This window comes from Pan paniscus, chromosome X (assembly GCF_029289425.2).
Source record: "Pan paniscus chromosome X, NHGRI_mPanPan1-v2.0_pri, whole genome shotgun sequence".
Classification (NCBI taxonomy): Eukaryota; Metazoa; Chordata; class Mammalia; order Primates; family Hominidae; genus Pan; species Pan paniscus.
In genome coordinates this window covers 23,164,277-23,184,736 of record NC_073272.2, presented here as the reverse complement: position 1 = coordinate 23,184,736, position 20,460 = coordinate 23,164,277, and the positions used below count along the sequence as shown (strand labels likewise).

The window sequence follows — 20,460 nt, the reverse complement described above, 5'->3', positions numbered from 1 at the left end:
TATGCAGCACTCACTACAGGCATCATGGGAATTTGCGAAAGGTAGTCTATGAAGGTAATCAGACTCCCATGGAGCCAAGATAGCTTGTCTTTTAATATTTCAGCAACAGACTCAAACTAAAGTAACCTTTTAGACAAATTCAAAGAATGGGGTTTTAAGCATTGTTGCTTCCTGCATATACTCTGGCTCTTTCTTCCATCACTGAGAAACGGAGAAGGTGGAGAGTGAGGAGAATTGGTGGGAATCTAAGAAATTGGAATTTCAATAGCAAATATATAAAGAGAAAAAGCAGCAGCAAAGATGAGCCACTGCAGGACTTTGTCTTAGTCATCTTTATATCCCCCATGGCACCTTAGCACAATGCACTGCACACAGGGGTGCAGTCGATAAATAATGTATTAGGTTTAATTCAATTCACTCACATTTGTACTGCTTAGCAGTTACAAAGCAGTTTCCACATATTAGAAAAGAAAAGCAAAGTAAATGAGGAATAAAGGGGCAAGTAAGGGAATAAAAGGAAAGCAAAATAAAGAAAAATCCACAAGAATAAGCAAGCGGCCAAAAAGGCTGGGGAAAAGAATGAGCAAAAAAAATCAGTTTCTCCCTGTCACTCTCAATCCCTCCCAATCACCTCACCTTTCGTTCTAAATTATCTGGAGCTTAGAAAGTCTGACTGTTAAGTAAGCCCAAGAAGGGGCTCCTTCATCGTAGGAACGGGCATTTTCAGCGATAATAAGCCTTTGGTCCCTGACTGATCTACCTAGAGTTTGCTCAGGTATGACCTCGAGCAAAGCGCTAACATTTCCCAAGTGTGGCCACGCATCCTTTATTCCATTCCACCCCATCCATCCCCTCTTCAATTCCCAAAATCTTAGGGAAGAGTTGGGCCTGAGGATCCAAGGGGTTGGTGGGTGGGGGAGTCCTCTACAAGCCCCTTAACTCAGACAACAGAGGGAGGTAGTGAGACAGGAAAGCCCAGGGATCAGAAAAAAAGCTCACGTTTGCGATTAGGAGGGTGAGTGTCTATAACTGTGGTTATTATAAATCGCCAGGGACAAAAAGGGGGAACCTTCAAGATGGAAGAAATGTGAAGGTACCTGAATGCGCATCACCTTACATCTGGCGTTGAGCCCTTAATAAAAAGCCGTGAGGTCCAAAACCTCGACTGGCTTGAAAGGGAGAAAGCAGAGAAGGCAAAGGATGCGAGGGGATGCGCTGGAGGCAGCCCAGAGACAGCAGCAAGGATGCTGTCCCAGGGGAAGCATGATGTCCTCACCCTCAAAGTAGCACATACCCCCACCCTGGGAATCCTCAGCCAAATCTGGGTGTGGGGGGATGCCAGGCTCCGAATGGGGGCGGCCGCGTCCTGACCCCATTATGTGGGCTAAAAGTTGCTTGGGAGAGTTGGCGCTGGGGAAGGCACCTGGCAAGGGCGGCCGCCGAGGGGGCGTCAGCTTTCCCAGGAACAAAGGGGCCAGGGAAGGGCGACCAGGGGAGCAGGTCCTGGGGGAGTCCACCCTGAGCTGGGAGATAAGGGTCGCCACGTCCTCCTGGCCCGGGGGCAGTAAGGGGAGAGGGGGGTACGCAAGATGCGCCGGTATTCTGCCTCCCGACTTCCTGCCTCCAACCGGGTGGCGCCCGCTGCCCTCTAGCTCTCTGGCCTCTCCGCGCCCCTCTAGCTGGAGACAAAAGGAGACCGGGGACCCCAGGCCCCTGCCAGTCCTGGAGGACCCCCGCCCCGACGCGTACGACGATCCGCCAGTGGAAGCCGCGGTGGCGGGCTCTGGCGCGGCGGGCGCCCCCTCCTAACCTCGCACTGGTGCCACGCGCCCCAGTGCCGCCTCACCCTCCCCGCAGCGGGCATTACCTTTCATCCAGTCCACTACTTGACTCGGAGACCATTTGCTCACCGGTTCCATTATCAGAGCCATGGGTACGGGGTCGGTTCCGTGCAGAGCGCAGAGCTCAGACACAAAACGAACTCAGCAGCCCGAGCTGCTCTCAGGTGGGGTCCCTTGCTGGCCGCAGCCTCCCTGGGCGGGCGGCGCGGAGAAAGCGGCTTTTGTGTGTCGGGTCTCGCGGCTGTAACGTCTTTTAGCCAACCGCCGGCAGGAACGGCGACAGGGAGGTAAACGTGCAGGAGTCGTGGCTCCGCGCCGGGTCTGCTCAGTTCCCGCTAAGGCGGCGGCTGCTGCTGCTGCTGCTGCTGCTGCTGCTGCCTCCGCTGCTCCGCTCCGGTCTCCGTCCCTAGGGAGCTTCAGTTCATAGCTTGAGTTGCTGAGGGGTCGCGTCGCCGAGGGAAGCAGCCTCTGCCGCACGCCCTCAGCCAACTTGCCCGCTCGCCTCACGCGCGGGAGTGAAGCCCCGAGCACGACTAGCTGCCCGGCGGAAATGACGAGGGGCCTCCTGCCACCCAAAATATCTCTCCGCAGCCTTCGGGTGCGGGGCGCGCGCGCCACGAGCCCCCCGCCCGCTCGCTGCCGCGCGGTCCCGCCCCCAGGGCCGACGGCAGGCGCGCGAGGCGCGTGCGCGTGCGCGTGCCGGCACGAGGCCGGAGCCCAGGGTCTGTCTGGCAGGCAGACAGGTGCCAGCAGCTCGCAGCCTGGCGTTCCCGCTCTGGGGGCCGTCAGGGAACAGAGGCGCGCGAAGTGCGCGTGCGCGGCGGCGGAGGCGGTGGCGGCGCGAGGCAGAGCCAGAGCCCGGGGTCAGTCAATCAGGTGCGGGCGGCTGGAGCATGGCTTTGTGAGGCCTCTGAGGGGACCCGGCGGTGGCGGCCACGGCGGGACGGGCCGCCCACCAGTTGAACTCCGACAGCTGAGGCGGCTGAGGAGGTATCCGCGGCCCCACCACCGAGGGGAGGGGGACACCACTGAGCGCGGGGCTTACAGCGAGAGCCCGGGCTTTCCTGGCTCTCGCTTTCGCCCTCGCCCTCCCCGCTGCTGAGTGGGCTCCGGAGGTGATTCCCGAGACCCGCGTACGCCTGCAGAGACGGAGGTGTGGACTGCCGTGGACGAGAACGGGGCTCCGCCTGCCAGAAGCGCAGCGATGATGAGGCAGGAGGGCTAGTGCTGTCGGATCTTCCCCGGGTGATGAGCGGGTCCTGGGAAGTCAGGCGTTGAGGCTGTCACCTGCCAGCTGCTGGTTGTGGTGATCCTGAGACAGGTTCTGCCCCAAGTACCATTTTAAAGGGCTCTGTTTCAGGTTTTGGGCCAACTCCTCTAAAGTACCTATTTTAGAGAATGTCATTTTGTGTTTGATATTCTTATATATTAATAAGAACCGAAGGGCAACAATGGGATTTAAAATGAGTGACAAATTGTAGACATGATTTTTCAAAACTCATTTTCTTCAAAAACCATACACAGGCTACTATGCAACGGTTAGTAAAATACAGTTTGCCTAATGAGGCTTCACTTTAAAAGACAAATATTCCTAGAGTGTAGATGCAAACTCTCTACCACCGTTATAGGTGTTTTCTCTGTATCATTCTTAAATAGGTCCATTAAGTAAAAGAGAGACTTTTTAAATAAGCATTCCAGTAATGTCAATAGGTTTTGCCAGTTCCTGTGGTAACCCATTTTCTCTAGTCCAATTTTATAAGATGCAGAAATGTCACGTTCTTTAACCGGCATGAGTTGACGGCACCCTTCCCCCCCCCCCCCCCCACACACAAACAGCTGAAACCACAGTAGTTAAAATATTGTGACGTTTTTAACTGCTGATTTCAATGCTAGTGATAGAGAACAAGTAAAATTTAAGATGGCCTGTATTTAGGCTTCTTTATTTTTCTAACTATCCAAACTTAGAAGTCTATGCAGAATTTTGGAAAGACATTTAGAAAATTATCTAGACAAGCCTACATTCAGAGGACACAAATACAACACCTTACTTTCACAATCCAGATCGTGGTTGTGACTTACAATTTTTTCTTGGCCGACCAGGTGTGAAAGGTATTGTATTTTGGAGTGCTTACATTCCAGTAGAGTCTAAGAACATTACATCAGTGTTTCCAGAAAAGACCGTTTTCAGTGTCAGTAATTGAAGGAGTAGCTTTATATATATATGTGTGTGTGTGTGTATATATATGTGTGTGTATATATATGTATATATGTGTATATATGTATATATATGTGTGTATATATGTATATGTATATGTGTATATATGTGTATATATGTATATGTGTATATATGTATATATGTATGTATATATGTATATATGTGTATATATGTGTGTATATGTATGTATATATGTGTATATATGTATATATGTGTATATATGTATATATGTGTATATATGTATATATGTGTATATATATGTATATATGTGTATATATGTATATATGTGTATATATACGTATATATATGTGTATATATGTATATATGTGTATACATATGTATATATGTGTATATATGTATATATGTGTATATATGTGTGTATATATGTGTATATATGTATATATATGTGTATATATGTGTATATATGTATATATGTGTATATATATGTGTATATATGTGTATATATATGTGTATATATATATTTTAAATGTAATGGATACATTGTGGGGCTGCAGTTATAGGGAGATGCTAAAAGTAATTTTATCAAAATAATACTGCTAATAATAACAATGAATATTTATTGAGCATGGTGCTAAGTACGTTACATATGTTTTATCCTCCAAAACAGCTCATCATTAGCCACATATTACAGATAGGAAAACCCTACCTATCATATTCACTTCCTATCTCCAAACCTATTACACATAATGCAATAAATGTTGGATAAATTAATGAATAAGGCTTAAAAAGGTAATTTGTCTGATGTCATGATGCACCAAGTTAAGGTGATTCCAGAACGTGGACTTTTAAAACTAGTAAAAAGAGTTGTATCAGTGTCACAAAACGAACAGTATGAGTGATGGAAAGCCCATTGAGCGTTAACAGAATATGTCTCATCAGAAGTAACTACAAAAAAGTGTGAGAGTCACCCTGAGTATTCCCGACCAGAACCTAAACAGCACCTCTGAGAATGTAGAAAATGACTAAATTTGAGTGACACACCAAACTGCACCTTGAGGCTGGACTTGCAGGACAAGCAAGGTTCAAAGTGAGATATTGCTTGCTTAATGAGTGGAATATCAAAACAAATGTCAAAGACCAGGATGCAGTAAAAATAAAACAGATGTGTGTCTCATGAAAAGACCAGTGCCAAAGAAGATGGGAAAACAAGATCCCAGAGAAAGATTTTGAGGAAGACCCTAGATCAGAATTCAGTCATATATGTTCTCCTCTTATTTATGTTAAAGTGAGGAGTTCATTTGGTCTAATCACCTGAGATTATTTAAAAAAATAAATCTAAGAACTAGTAACGACTGAAACAAAATGTAGGTGTGGAGTTATACTATCTAGCAGATTTTACCAAGGCTTTAAATATTTGCCCTAATTCCTTCTCCCTGAGGTTTCCCCTACAAAACATAGCATTTGCCTTTGATTTTGACAATACAATGGGCATTAATTACTTCATCTAATTTGTTCAGAACATAAGTGGCTTTTTACTTCAAATATTCTTGATTTGGGGGAAATCCTAAAATAAAAGGATGAAATCTTCATTGCCTTCATTCTTATTCTTAACTACAAATGACTCAGCTAAAACTTTCTTGCATTTTTCCTTTCACAACTTTTCAAATAAACTAGGTTTTATTTATTTATTTATTTTTTGCTTGTTAGTCAAAATGTTAATGTCTGGCTCCATTTTTGTAAGTGTAGTGTAATGTGATTACATACAGACTTTAGCAGCTTAATTTTGCCTTCTCCTAATGCAAAATACAGTCTCAAAGATTAGGAGAAAGTGTGTTGTCATAAAATACATACTAAAACATAATGCATAAATAGTATGATGTCACACTTACTTCAATAGTCTAGATATAAAAGCAAAACTGATCTTTGGAAGCAGCCTTAGATTCTTTTTGGAAGCAGACAAAGTATAAATATTAAATTAATTGGAAACATAACTTGTGAGATATTTGTACCCATATCAAAATGAATCACTTTAAATGATCTTTTTATTTTAAAAATAATCTCGCGTCAGTTTATGGCACTAGTTGTTATAGTTTGGTCTTTTCTAATCTTCTCCCTCTAGATTTCACTAAAAAACTCTCTTGATCAAAATATTCTCTTAAGGTTTTATAGTAAAAGAAGTGAGTCTAATTAGCTTCAGATATGGAATTTACAAATGGTTTCCTAAATAGAAGCTGGGTGGCTCAAAGGATCTGACTTTCAGAGGTTAGGTCAGATAGGGAGGGAGCGTTCCACTGGAAGAAAGACCTTCAAGCCTTTGTCCCTTTGGGACCAAAGAAAGGAGTAAAAAATAGGAATGTTTCTTCTTGAGCTGCAAGCTTAGTATCTCTGACCCCTACGTTGTCCCACCTAGGCTATCTTATAGGGGCCATAATCTTCACTTAGCGTTTTTTCCTGCTAAAATGCTTGCTCTGCATCAGACCTCAGACTTGTCATGTAAGACATATTTTAATATTTTTAGTTACTTAACATTTAGACAAGATGTATTGTAGAGTCCTTTCTGGTAATTTTCCCAGTTCATTTAGATTTAGTATTTTTTGCTATAGCTGTTTGATTTTTAGAATTCTTGCCATTTTAATGAGTAATATTTTATCAAACTATTTTCTCTCTTTTATCTGTTGTCTTTTAACGGGTAGTGAGAAGTGACAACACAGAACAGCTGTGAGGGTAGTCCATTATCTAAACTAGAGGAAAGGATAGGAACCTCCTTTTTCCACTTATTTTTGCCCAGACCTTTCCTATCATTTCAAAAGCTGGTGTTCTATGCTTGCCCAAACTATACCCCTTGATCAGAAAAAATTAGGCATTTCTGGTAAGACTAGTAAACAAAACACATTATTCCCGAGAACAATATGTAAAACTCGCTCCAGGGAAATCTCAGCAAAATTTCTGAAACAATTTCTTTGCAGTGTAATCCAACTAACAGCTATGAATTAAGTACCAAAACCTCTGATATACCCAACCACTTGATAGCAATCTGTCTAAGCTTCCAATCATCAGAGACCTTAACTGTAAATGGGCCTTCAGTGCACTGCCCTGGGCCAAATCTCCCTCTAGATTAACAGGGAGAAGCACCCAGAGAGGATAATTAAATTAGTAGAATTCTTTCTTTGCTTTTCTGCCTCTAGGGTAAACTGTATTAAATCCAGCCATGTCCTTTCTTGACCGAGATATATGGCAATACTCTCTGAGTGAAGAGAAATTGGCTTGAGTTGAGGTTATCCCAATAGGGTTTAATAGGGCTCTTTCCAGGGCCCTTCATTGCTGCATTAATCACAATCTAATAAAAATCCCAGAGCCCACCAAGATTAGGAAACCTAGTTTTCTTAACACATAAAGCCCTAGCCCACCAGGGAAGTTTTCAATGCACTTGTCAGCCATAAATGACAGGCATATAAACTCATTATTCAACAAACATTTCTTTGAGCACAATGTGCTGCTCAAGTTGTATCCTTTGATCAGAAAAATTAGCTTGATTTTGTGGATGCAAAGATGACCAAGATTTTCATAGACTGGTAGCAGAAACAGAAACGTGTAGTTAATTTAATAAGATAATGTGATAAGTGCAATGATAGATGTGTCCAGTGATATGTGAAGAGAAATACCTAGCAGCTGGGAGGAAGACTATATGGAAAGGATAACGCCTGGTTTAGATTTTAAAGGACGACAGCCAGGCATTAATGCGGAAGCGACCTTATAGGCAGAAGGGACAGTGCAATCAAAGTTATAGAGCACTATGTATAAGTACCTGGATTGCTGGCATTAAAAACCAAAGCAAGAGGTGACAGGAGATGAGATGGGAAGGATAGGCAACAGCCAGATTATGGAAAAAATCAAACTGTCCAAGATAGAGCCATCTAAGGATTTTAAGAAATGGAGTGACTTGGTCATGTTTATATATTTATGTTTTATATAGACTACTCTGGCAACCGTGGAGAAAACAGATTCAAGAGAGATAGGATGCAATTCAGAGGATGTGGCAATAGACCAGTGAAGAGATGACTCAGGTCAGAAATAGGGCAGTGGACGTGGGGATGGAGAGAAGAAGATATATTTAATAAATAGGTTCTCGATTAGATACAGGAGATTAGAAAAAGAGCAATATCAAGAATGATTCCTGGGATTTTAGCTTGGGTAAATGAGTAAATTGTTTCTCCTCCATATAACATAAAAAATAAAGGGAGCTGACTTGGGAGGGGAAAGTGATCTGAGGTATTAGTTCTGTCTTGGACATTCTAAAGATGGAATACCTATAGGGCAGTCAAGAAGAGATTTCCAGTAGGTAGCTTCTGTGATCATGTATAGGAATGTGAAGCTGAGTATGGGCTGAAGATACATGTTTGAGAGTTACTACTAAAACAAGAATATTGATGAGACAGGGAGGATGTCAGGTGCCCCATTGAGGAAGCCCACAGAAGAGAAAGAGAAGGTATGTAAAATAATTATAAGAAGAACCAAGAGAATGTAGTGTCATGATACCCCAATGAACAAAGAATTTCAGGTAGAAAGAAGTGAAAAATTGTGTGAAGTGCAAAAATGATGCTGTTCCAATAAGAACTGAAAAAAAGAATCTGGTAGTTTTGTCAGTTTTTATATCCTTTATGGCATTATTAAGGTCTGTGAAAGAAGTGGATGTCAGAATAGGGAGGCTTGGTATATAGGGCATTAATTTTTTCACAAGTTGATTTTCCTTCTATCTTTCCCCATAGCCTACCTATGTGCATATTTTATTCAGATCGATCCACAATGAATGACTACAATTCTTCTCCAATTTACCCACTACCACTTGTATTAATCTTTTCTAATGAAATCCCAGACACTAATAATGACACCTACTCTTATCTGATTATATTTTACCACTTCTAGTAGTATGATGACACTCTTTAAACTGGACCGGCTTTGAAATCCCCCCTCCATCAGTTGTAGGGGAACAGCTTTGCCGTGGCACCCTGGGATATTACACATCTCCAAATGAGCCCTGTAGGCAAAGATCAATTGCGTTGTGACACATGTTTTGGCAGAATGCTCTACAATCCTGCCTGGAACATGGCAAGACAGTCTAGTGAAGAACTATCAAAGTCAATTTCTCATTTCCAGGGTGGAAAGTCATGCCACCCTGGTTCCAGTGAGGCATGGGACTTTCTATCTTACCCAAACTTCAGATACAGTTTCAGACTAAAAATGGTTTAGCTGTAGTTTAGAGTTAGCTCTTCAACAACAGAGTGACCCAACATCCATGTCTTCTATCATCTGTCCCTTAGGATTTGGTGTTATCCTATGGGACTAGGGACATGGGGAGCCAACACCATGCTGATTTTGCACTGCTGTCTGTGTAAATAATAAAGTTTCTCAATCTATTCGGAGTTGTCTCTTTACTGGCCAAATCTATGGAAGTGTGACAAGCCAACTTAGCAGCTGCCACCATGCTGCTGCATAGGTACTGCTTGACCACTTGGCACAGATCTGACCTAGGAAGCTCATAAATATGCCCAAAAGGAGTCAGATCTGCTGAACCTCTGCCTGTGGATAAACTAGGCCAGTCCAGCGTGGCCTAGTAAATCAGCAGCAGCAGCAGCAGCAGCAGGAGCAGCAGGAGCAGCAGCAGCAGCAGTAGCAGCAGCAACTGTTTCAGATTTGAAAAGACTACATTTTTCCTAATCATTAGGGCTTCCTAAGATAACCCATAATTAATAAAAATCCTGTGTTGATATTGCAGGATAGGGAACAAAGGAAAGACCCTGATCTAAAGCCTTTATTCTGAGCTTTAATATTATTTACAAAACACAGAAATTTAGGGAATGCTGTCACATTCAAGACTATAGATCCATTTTCATCTGAACATTTAGCAGTCCTACTTGGAAGTGGCAAATGTAAACTGGCAAAATTCATGCTAGATAAGTTGAAAGGTCCTGTTTATAGGTTAACTGGTACATCTCTATAGACAGATCAAAAATTTTAATGAAAAAGTGCTTAAGGTAAGAGAGCAATTGTTTAATATTTGGCTAATAATTGATAGACTACAGTGTATGAGAGATGGAGAATGGGAAAGATAGTTTCCCTTCTCCATAGGTTTTTTTTTTTTCCTCAAATAGGTCTTATTTACTTCTAGGAAGATTGGGTAACTTAGGATGCTCATACCAAGTTGGAACAAAATCAGTTATTCCTACTGACCAGGAACTGTATCCAGAAAGAGAGAGAGGCATGTAAGTGTGTCATTGCTTTTGACATTTTCTTGGTTTTGAAAGAAAACAGTGATTTCGGTAATGTAATGAAAATATTTTGGTTTAGTTACTCTTAGGAACTATTTCAAATATTTTATAGTACAATGCAAGCTGTCGTTTATTGATTTTTCAAAGTGATCATCTACTCTGTATAGGCCCTGTGCTTAGCACTATCAATACAAAAACGAGTAAAACATGAGTTCTGTCCTCAAAGCCTGTAAACCAAAAAATCATACAAATATATATTTTTGATATAATGTAGCAAGTGAAATGACAGAGACATACAAAAGTATTATGAGCGTATGTCACAGTATGAAAATATAAGTGCATACCAAATTAATAAATAAAAAAGCATCTATCTCTCTATATTAGAAGATGGCAATGGAGAGCAATCAGGCAAGAGAAAAAAATGAAAAGTATCCAAATAAGAAAGAAGGAGTCAAACTCTCTTCACTGGCAATATGATTCTATACTTAGAAAACCCTAAAGACTCCACCAAAAGGCTACTAGAACTGATAACCTATTTTAGCAAGTTTTCAGGACAGAAAATCAATGCACAAAAATCAGTAGCATTTCTATACACCAACAATGTCCAGGCTGAGAGTCAAATCAAGAACATAATCCCATTTAGAATAGCCACAAAGAAAATGAAATTCCTAGGAATACAGCTAACCAACGAGTTGAAAGATCTCTACAAGGAGAACTATAAAACCATGCTGAAAGAACACAACTCAAATAAACAGAAAAACATTCCACATTCATGGATTGGAAGAATCAATGGCCATACTACCCAAAGCAATTTACAGATTCAATGCTATTCCTATCAAACTATGAACATCATTCTTCACAGAATTAGAAAAAGCTATTCTAAAATTCATATGGAATCAAAAAAGAGGCTGTATAGCCAAAGCAATCCTAAGCCAAAAGAACAAAACTAGAGGCATCACACTACCCAACTTCCAACCATACTGTAATGCTACAGTAACCAAAACAGCATAGTACTGGTATAAAAACAGATGCACAGACTAATGGAACAGAATAGAAAACTCAGAAATAAAGCCATACACAGCAAAGACATGGAATCAGCCTTGGTGCCCATCATTGGTGGATTGAATAAAGAAAAAAATGTTTTTCATAAAACATCATGGAATACTATGCAGCCACAAAAAATATGTCCTTTCCAGCAACATGGATGGAGCTGGAGTGAATTAATGCAGGAACAGAAAACCAAATACTGTGTGTTCTTACTTATAAGTAGGACACATGGACATAAACATGGGAACAATAGACACTGCAGACTACTGGTGAGGAGGCATGGGTTGAAATACTATGTATTGGATAGCATGCTCACTACCTAGGTGAAATATACCCATGTAACAAACCTGCACATGTATCCCCTGTATCTAAAATAAAAGTTGAAATTTAAAAAAAGAAGATGGCAATGTAATTTATGTATTTTGTTTTGTCTCCATTCATTCAGCAAACATTTATTAAACAGTTATTGTGTACCATGTATAATGTTTCATCTCCATTCATTCAACAAATGTTAAATGGTTACTGTGCACCACGTACTGGGCTAAGCACCATAGGTAAATCAGTAAATATAATGGACATGGTTCCTGACCCTATGGAGCTTACAAACCATACAATATACTAGTAAACTATATATATATATATATATATATATATATATATATATATATATATATATATAAACTCAAATTATGAAAAGCACTGGTATGAAATGTACAAGGTATAGTGATAGAAAACAACTGGAGTGAAGGAAAGAGGAAACTCCCTAAGATGATCAGAAAATACTTCTCCGAGTAGTTGACTTTTAGGCACAGTTTTGGGATATAAGAAGAATATGGGCATGAAAAGACCAGAAATAGCTCATTCAAGGGAGAAATAAAAGCATGTGTGAAATCTCTAAGGCATAAAGAATTTGAGATGACTGAGGAACAGAAAGGACATCAGTGTGGCTGAAACAGTGAATGGGCAAAGGGCATAAAAAGAGGCTAGAGAAGTAGGCTGAAGTTAGAGAAAACAGGGTTGTAATCTTTGTGATAACTATCTTAAAGTGCAGTGACAAGCCATTGAGGATTGTAAGCAGGTCAGAAACATGATATGAATTATTTTTTTTAATTATATAAGGAGGTCCACTTTTATAAAGTTGCAGTAGACATACCTTTCCCTATTCCTTCTGTTAAGTACACCTAAAAACCCTGGACATTATATATATGTATAACATAAGAAGACTGAAAGGTGGAGAGAAGAAAGCAGACCAAGAAGTTAACTCAGAACCAAGGAATAACATTGTGCTGAGTTCTTCAGGTTTTTTATTTTTTGCCTCATATATATTAGACTTTGAGCTGAAGAAGCCAGAAACCTGGAAATGCCAAAGATGCAGACAAAAAGGGCCTGAGAAAAGCCTGCTCTCTCTATCAAAGTAATCAGGAAAGGGGCAGCTGAGAAAGATAGGAAATGTTCAGACAATAACCACTCTACTCCAACCACAGAAAAAACTGTGGCCCTACTCCCACCCATGCCAGCAAAGGCAAAGTAGGGAGCCTAGACTTCCACCTTTGCAAGGCCATATCAAGGCACCCAAACACCACCACCATGGTGGACAGAGTCAGAGAAGGACAAGTAGGAGCTGGGACTTTGATTTTTTGCCAGGCAGTAATTAGCCACCTACTCACCTGCAGTGTCAATGGAACCTGGACTTCTACCTCCATCCAGCAGCAATGGAGTGCCCCCTTCTCCACTGGGATGGCGTCAGAGGAGTCCCTGTGGAGAGTTAAGACTTTGACCACTGCCAAGCAGTAATTAGGCCACCTCCCACCCCATGATGTCAGCAGAAACCAAATAGTGACCTTAAGTAATGAATCACTCTTACCCATCCTAGCCAGGGAGGTATTTGTGGAAGCCTGTAGGAAAGTCAGACCTCCAACTGTAGTTCATATAACTCAGCAGTAATGAAAAGCCCCACCTTAGGTGTCAATGAAGGCTGAGTGGGGAGCCTGGACATTTACCACACCTGGCTGAAAGAAGGCAGTGCCCTTGCTTCTCTTGCTGGATCTGTATTACAGAAAGACAATTAAAAGAAGGTTTATATAAGATACAAAGGTTCATAACATAATACCCCCAACATCTAAGTTTCAACTGAAATTCACTTGTCAGACTAATAACCAGGAAAGTTTCAAACTGAATGAAAGAAGATGATCAATAGAGGCCAACATGATTACAGAAATATTAGAATTATCTGACAAGGATAAAAGTTAAATAGTGGTTACCAGGGGCTGGGGGAAGGGAAAATGGGGAGTTTTGCCTAATGGGTAAGTTCTGGAAAGGGATAGTGCAGATGGTTGTACAACATTGTGAACATACTTAATGCCACTACATTTTACATGTAAAATGGTAATTTTGTTATGTACATTTTACCAAAATAAAAAAAATACTAAAAAAGGCAAAAAGCAGGAAGCCATGGAAAGAAATGGCACATTTTTCAAGTGTTGAAAAAAAAAAGTACTGTCCACCTAGGATTCTATATTCAGCAAAAATATTCTCTAAGAATGACAGGTAAATCAAGATATCCTCAGATGAAGAAGAACTAAGAAATTCTGCCAGCAGAAATATCATAAAAAATGGGTAAAGGAAGTTCTCTACATAGAAAAGAAATCATAAAAGGAGGAATAATGAAACATTAGGAAGAATGAACATAGGAAGCAAAAATATGAATAAATACAATATAGACTTTCTCTGCTTGAATTTTTTAAATTATGTTTTACGGTTTCAGCAAAAATTATAACATTGTCTGATGTGGTTTTCAATATATGTAGATGATATATATGACTAGGGAGTATAAATGGGGTAAGTAAAGTCATGTAAAGAAAGGTAAGCTTTCTAAACTTCACTTGAACTGATAATGACACTAGTAGACTATGATAAGTTATGTTTATATAATATAATACCTAGAGTAACCACTAAAAAACTATAAAACAGATATACTCAAAAACACTGTAGGTAAAATGAGACTCTAAAAAATATTCACATAACCCATAGAAAGGCAGAAAAAAGAAAATGGATGAAAAACAACAGAGAAAAATAAAATGGCACACTTAAGCTCCAACACGTCAGTAATTATCTCAAATATAAATGGTCCAAGTACACAAAAGAGTGCAGAGTGGATTTAAAAACATGACCCAACTATATGTTGTTTACAGGAAACTCACTTCAAATATAATGATATACGTTGAAAGTAAAAGGATGGAAAATATATACTGTGCAAATATATTTTTTACAGGAGTAACTATATTAACATCAGATAAAGTAGACTTCAAAGGGGAAGAAAACTAAAGGGGTAAAACAGAAGGCTGATATACTCATTTTATGTGGTGGAGAGTTAAGGGATACTTTACATAGTTGATGGAAAAAATCATCTAAATATATTCCTTAAAGTTAAAATGGTAAGCAATAAAGGGGCTGAAAATAAAAAAATAATAATGACATGGGGGAAATGAATGAAGCAGTAGAGGTATGATGTAAATTAGCTAAATACTCTTATGCCATGACAAAAAGTCCTTGGATAATGCCCTAAATTAACAAATCTACTAATACAATCAGCTTAAATGAGGTAAAAAGGAAGTGCATAAGGATGGGGCAGAGGACTATGGTTTTTTCATTGTAAGTCCTTATAAACCATTTGATTATTAACTCGTATGTATTACTTTAGTAAACATCTTTTAAATATTTTATTTTATTTTTTAGAGAGACAGGGTCTTGCTCTGTTACCCAGGCTGGAGTGCAGTGGCATGATCATAGCTCACTGTAACCTTGAACTCTTGGGCTCAGACAATCCTCCCACCTCAGCCTCCTGAGTAGCAAGGACTACAGGCATGCACCATGCCCAACTAATTTTTTTAGCACCATGCCCAGCTAATTGTTTTGTAGAGGCAGGGTCTTGCTATGTTACCCAGGCTGGTCTCAAACTCCTGGCCTTAAGAAATTCTCCCACCTCAGCCTCACAAAGCACTGAGAATACAAGTATGAGCCACCACGCCTGGCCTAAAAATATTTTAAATAAATAAGAAGTCTCTACTGTGACTTACTAGAGCATAAAGACTGAAGTCCCTTGCATGGTCGTCAAGTCATTTACAGGATGACCTCAATCTAGCTTTACCTCTCTATTTCTAACCATACTCTTAGCACGATTTATGTTTTAGCGACATCAAAAAACATGGTCTTGCTTCTCTTGTTTATCTGTCACTCAAGCACCATTTTAACTCATCAAGAATCTATTGAAATGTATCTTCCTCTATGGAATCTTTTCCAAATCAACCACTCACTCACTTCCAAGGGTAGAATTCTTATCTGCTTTTGAGTATGTTTTATTTTCATTCCATTTTTATATGCAGTGGGTATACAGTATACTTTTTGAATGGAAGTAAAATAGAACATGAACTCTGAATTCAAAATAGAAAAAGTTTCACATATTCATAGGTAAGAAGCACAAGAATTGTACATATAATATGAAAATATACGACATCCATATTTAAAAAGGGTTGTTAGTAGGAAAGTATAGTCTGATCCCTGGAAATTCTAATGGATCACATTTTATGACAACTTTTCCTCTCTCTCTGACTTCATGAAAATTCACAATATGTCTCCTAAGTCAGAAACCGTATTTTCAGAACAATATATTATTTCTAAGCTTGTCTGAAGCAGCACATCTTTTCTCATTAGACAAAATGTCCCATATCATTCAATTATAAATTAATCCAATTTTTATGAGATTTGCAATCTGATAGAAGAAATAGAAACTGGTTGATAATGAAAATTTTACAGCATTTTCTTGCTTTCCAGGCAAATAATTTTGCAAAAATCCTATATGAAGGCATAATTACCAAGCTCTTTTCCATTAACATTTGGCTACTTTTAATTTTCAACAAAACAATCTTATTTTTGTTTTATTTCATGGCAGATTATGGCCATTATGAGAAGGGGTGCATTACTACTTATTTGCCTTTGACCGTGTCTAGATTTTTAAATTGGTATCAATGATTGGTTGTTCTAATACGATGACTCTTAGGGTACCAGATGTCTGGCAATTTGGAAATAAAGATTTATGGCTTTACATCTGCCTAGCTATTAATCTGAATGTGTAAATTCAAAAGGCAAAATTAAGGATGGTTTTAGTAGCAAAACTTCTTAATTTTCATTGAAGTATATGTCCTCATCAAAATTATCTCATAGAGCTAGCTGCATAAATTGCATTCTTATAACTTATATGAAAATAAATTTTGTATTAAAAAATCACAATTTCACCAGAACATGTAGAATTGCAAAGCAATGTGATATACTTAGAGAGAGAGCTAAATTAAGGGTGAGAAGAGTTGGAACTTATGTCTAATTTCAAGTTTAGGGCTCTATAATATTGGGTAAATTACATAACCCCAGTAATCCTTGCAATTTTCATTGGAGATATGGGGATTCCCATCTCTTAGAATTGTCATGAGGCTCAAGTGAGAAAATTTATCAAAAATCATTGTAAACTATGCAAATGTGTAGTAAAGCTGTTATGCAAGTTGTGTAGCATTCGTAGTATAAAATACCAAAATATCCTCAAGATTGAATACTCTTTAAGGTAATCTTTAAGATTATCTTTGGTAGTCAAAACTCATTTGAAGTCATGTCTACCCAGTAAATTTGATGCTCCAACTAGCTAACACTGTTTTTGGTTAACTTAAAAAAAAGAATAGCTATAAAATAGACATTTTAAAAGTCATGCCAGTTCAAATTACTGAAGACAATGTTTAAAAGTTCCTGAATATTTTGAATTATATCAACATTCCAAAAATGACAATTTTGAGTGCTTAACACCAATGGATTGTATTTCTTTGGTTATGTTTCTCACAATAATTTATCTGCATTTTACAAATATATCTGCATAAGTTCCTAGATTATTCTATCTTCAGTCTATATGTTTGGTTTAAAATACTACTCTACAAAAAATTAAAGTAGAGCACAAAATAACCAAGTATAATTGTTTGCAAAATGAGAAATCAAAAATATTCACTCATTTGCTGTGCAGAAGGTCTTTAGTTTAATTAGATCTCATTTGTCAATTTTGGCTTTTGTTGCAATTGCTTTTGGTGTTTTAGTCATGAAGTCTTTGCCCATGTCTATGTCCTGAATGGTATTGCCTAGGTTTTCTTCTAGGGTTTGTGTGGTTTTTATGTCTTAGGTTTAAGTGTTTAATGCATCTTGAGTTAATTTTTGTATAAGGTGTGAGGAAGGGGTCCAGTTTCAGTTTTCTTCACATGTGTTAGCCAGTTTTCCCAGCACCATTTATTAAATAAGGAATCCTTTCCCCATTGCTTGTTTTTGTCAGGTTTGTTGAAGATCAGATGGTTGTAGATGTGTGGTGTTATTTCTGAGGCCTCTGCTCTGTTCCATTGGTCTATATATCTGTTTTGGTACCAGTACCATGCTAGTTTGTTTACTGTAGCCTTGTAGTATAGTTTGAAGTCAGGTAGCATGATTCCTCCAGCTTTGTTCTTTTTGCTTAAGATTGTCCTGGGTATACGGGCTCTTTTTTGGTTCCATATGAAGTTTAAAGTAGTTTTTTCTAGTTCTGTGAAGAAAGCCAATGGTAGCTTGATGAGAATAGCATCGAATCTATAAATTACTTTGGGCAGTATGGCCATTTTCATGATATTGATTCTTCCTATCCATAAGGAGGGAAAGCTTTTCCATTTGTGTGTGTCCTTTCTTATTTCCTTGAGCAGTGGTTTGTAGTTCTCCTTGAAGAGGTCCTTCATGTCCCTTATAAGTTGTATTTCTAGGTATTTTACTTTCTTTGTAGCAATTGTGAATGGGAGTTCACTCGATTTGGCTCTCTATTTGTCTATTATTGGTGTATAGGAATGCTTGTGATTTTCGCACATTGATTTTGTATCCTGAGACTTTGCTGAAGTTGCTTATCAGCTTAAGGAGTTTTGAGGCTGAGACGATGGGGTTTGCTACATATACAATCATGTCAAGAAACTATCATCAGAGTGAACAGGCAACCTACAGAATGGGAGAAAATTTTTGCAATCTATCCATCTGACAAAGGTCTAATATCCAGAATCTACATGGAACTTAAACAAATTTACAAGAAAAAAAATAACCCCATCAAAAAGTGGGTGAGGGATATGAACAGACACTTCTCAAAAGAAGACATTTATGTGGCCAACAAACGTATGAAAAAAAGCTCATCATCACTGATCATTAGAGAAATGCAAATCAAAACCACCATGAAATACCATCTCATGCCAGTTAGAATGGCGATCATTAAAAAGTCTGGAAACAGGCAGGGTGCGGTGGCTCACGCCTGTAATTCCGGAACTTTGGGAGGCTGAGGCAGGCAGATCACGAGGTCAAGAGATCGAGACCATTCTGGCTAACATGGTGAAACCCCATCTCTACTAAAAATACAAAAAATTAGCTGGGCATGGTGGCACATGCCTGTAGTCCCAGCTACTTGGGAGGCTGAGGCAGGAGAATCGCTTGAACCCAGGAGGCAGAGGTTGCAGTGAGCCCAGATCACAACACTGCACTCTAGCCTGGGTGACAGAGCGAGACTCCATCCCCCCAAAAAAAAAAAAAAAAGTCTGGAAACAACAGAAGCTGGTGAGGATGCGGAGAAATAGGAATGCTTTTACACTGTTGGTGGGAGTGTAAATTAGTTCAACCATTGTGGAAGACTGTGTGGTGATTCCTCAAGGATCTAAAACCGAAATGCCATTTGTCCCAGCAATCCCATTACTGGGTATATACCCAAAGGAATATAAATCATTCTATTATAAAGACACGTGCACATGTATGTTTATTGCAACACTATTTACAATAGCAAAGACTCGGAACCAACCCAAATCCCCATCAAAGATAGACTGGATAAAGAAAATGTGGCACGTATACACCATGGAATATTATGCAGCCATAAAAAAGAATGAGTTCGTGTCCTTTGCAGGGACATGGATGAAGCTGGAAACCATCATTCTCAGCAAACTAACACAGGAACAGAAAACCAAACACTGCATGTTTTCACTCATAAGTGGGAGTTGAGCAATGAGAACACATGGACACAGGGAGGGGAGCATAACACAGCGGGGTCTGTTGGTGGGTGGAGTACAAGGGGAGGGATAGCATTAGGACAAATCCCTATTTTAAAATGCCAATAAGTTATAATAAAAATATTGCCTTGTCAAAATAATCTTTTGGGTGACTTCTGGTTCTGTCAAGATGGAATAGCCCCATTCCTTCTAGGTCCTCCGCTCACAACTAAATAACCTAGATCTAACAATATAAACAGGCATAGGAAGACTCTGAAACATTGAAAGAAACAGGTTGACAGCCTAGGTAATTTGTTACTTGAGGAAATACACAGTGGTGAGTTTCCTGAATTTCCTTATTACTTCCTATATATCCTGGACAGAGTAAGGCAGAATCCTTCTATCCAGAACTGCCAACAGGCAAAGACAAAATAAGTTCCAAGAAAAGCCAGTCTCCCCTTCCCACCAAGCCAAACGATCAGGAAAAGTGTGGCCTAACATCAGAAAACCTTTTTATCAATACCTATGCTATACAAGACAAACAACAACGGAGAAACAACACCTCACTCCACCATCGTTTCAGTGATATTCCGTTTGGTGCAAGTGACTAGCACTCTAATTTCTGCACTGTCAGTAAGCTGAATGGGGATCTGATCTTCCATCCCCTGCCCAGTAGTAGCAGGCAGCAGTTATCTGATTCCCCTGTAAAAGTAGTATTAATTGGACCAAGCAGGCTGCTGATCTTCTACCCTCTGCATGGTAGAAGCATGTAGTGCTCTGATTCCCTTACTGGAATACTATTGGTTGTGCTGGGATGTGAGAGAGGAACTTCCATTCCCCGCCTGGCAGGAGCACGTAATGTTCAGACTTCCCCACTAGAGTCACTTCAGTGGTATTCAGTGGTGAGCTAAACCTTGAGTTGTACCTAGCAGCAATAAGACTTAATGAGGTGGTCGGGGCTGGTGCTTGCCACCAGTAGGCTTCACTACCCACCACCCTCTCCATGTCACAGGGCCCAGTGAGGAGCTGCACTTTCACTCCCACCTGAGATAAATAAGACTGAATAA

The 20,460-nt window shown here is 39.8% G+C and overlaps 1 protein-coding gene across 8 annotated transcripts in view; it reads right to left on the bottom strand.

Moving 5' to 3' along the window:
• The window catches only part of CNKSR2 (connector enhancer of kinase suppressor of Ras 2), a 280,798-nt gene extending 278,229 nt beyond the window's left edge, over nt 1-2,569 (bottom strand). For 4 of the 8 annotated variants that reach the window (XM_003819559.6, XM_003819560.6, XM_034950723.3 and 1 more), the window contains exon 1: nt 1,868-2,569. In XM_003819559.6, coding sequence (XP_003819607.1) covers nt 1,868-1,931 — 64 coding nt within the window. In that variant the 5' untranslated portion in view covers nt 1,932-2,569. The remainder of the gene's footprint in view (nt 1-1,867) is intronic. The other 4 variants (XM_024927273.3, XM_024927274.3, XM_057301148.1 and 1 more) reach the window with 1 other exon arrangement.
• Nucleotides 2,570-20,460: the final 17,891 nt, after the last annotated feature.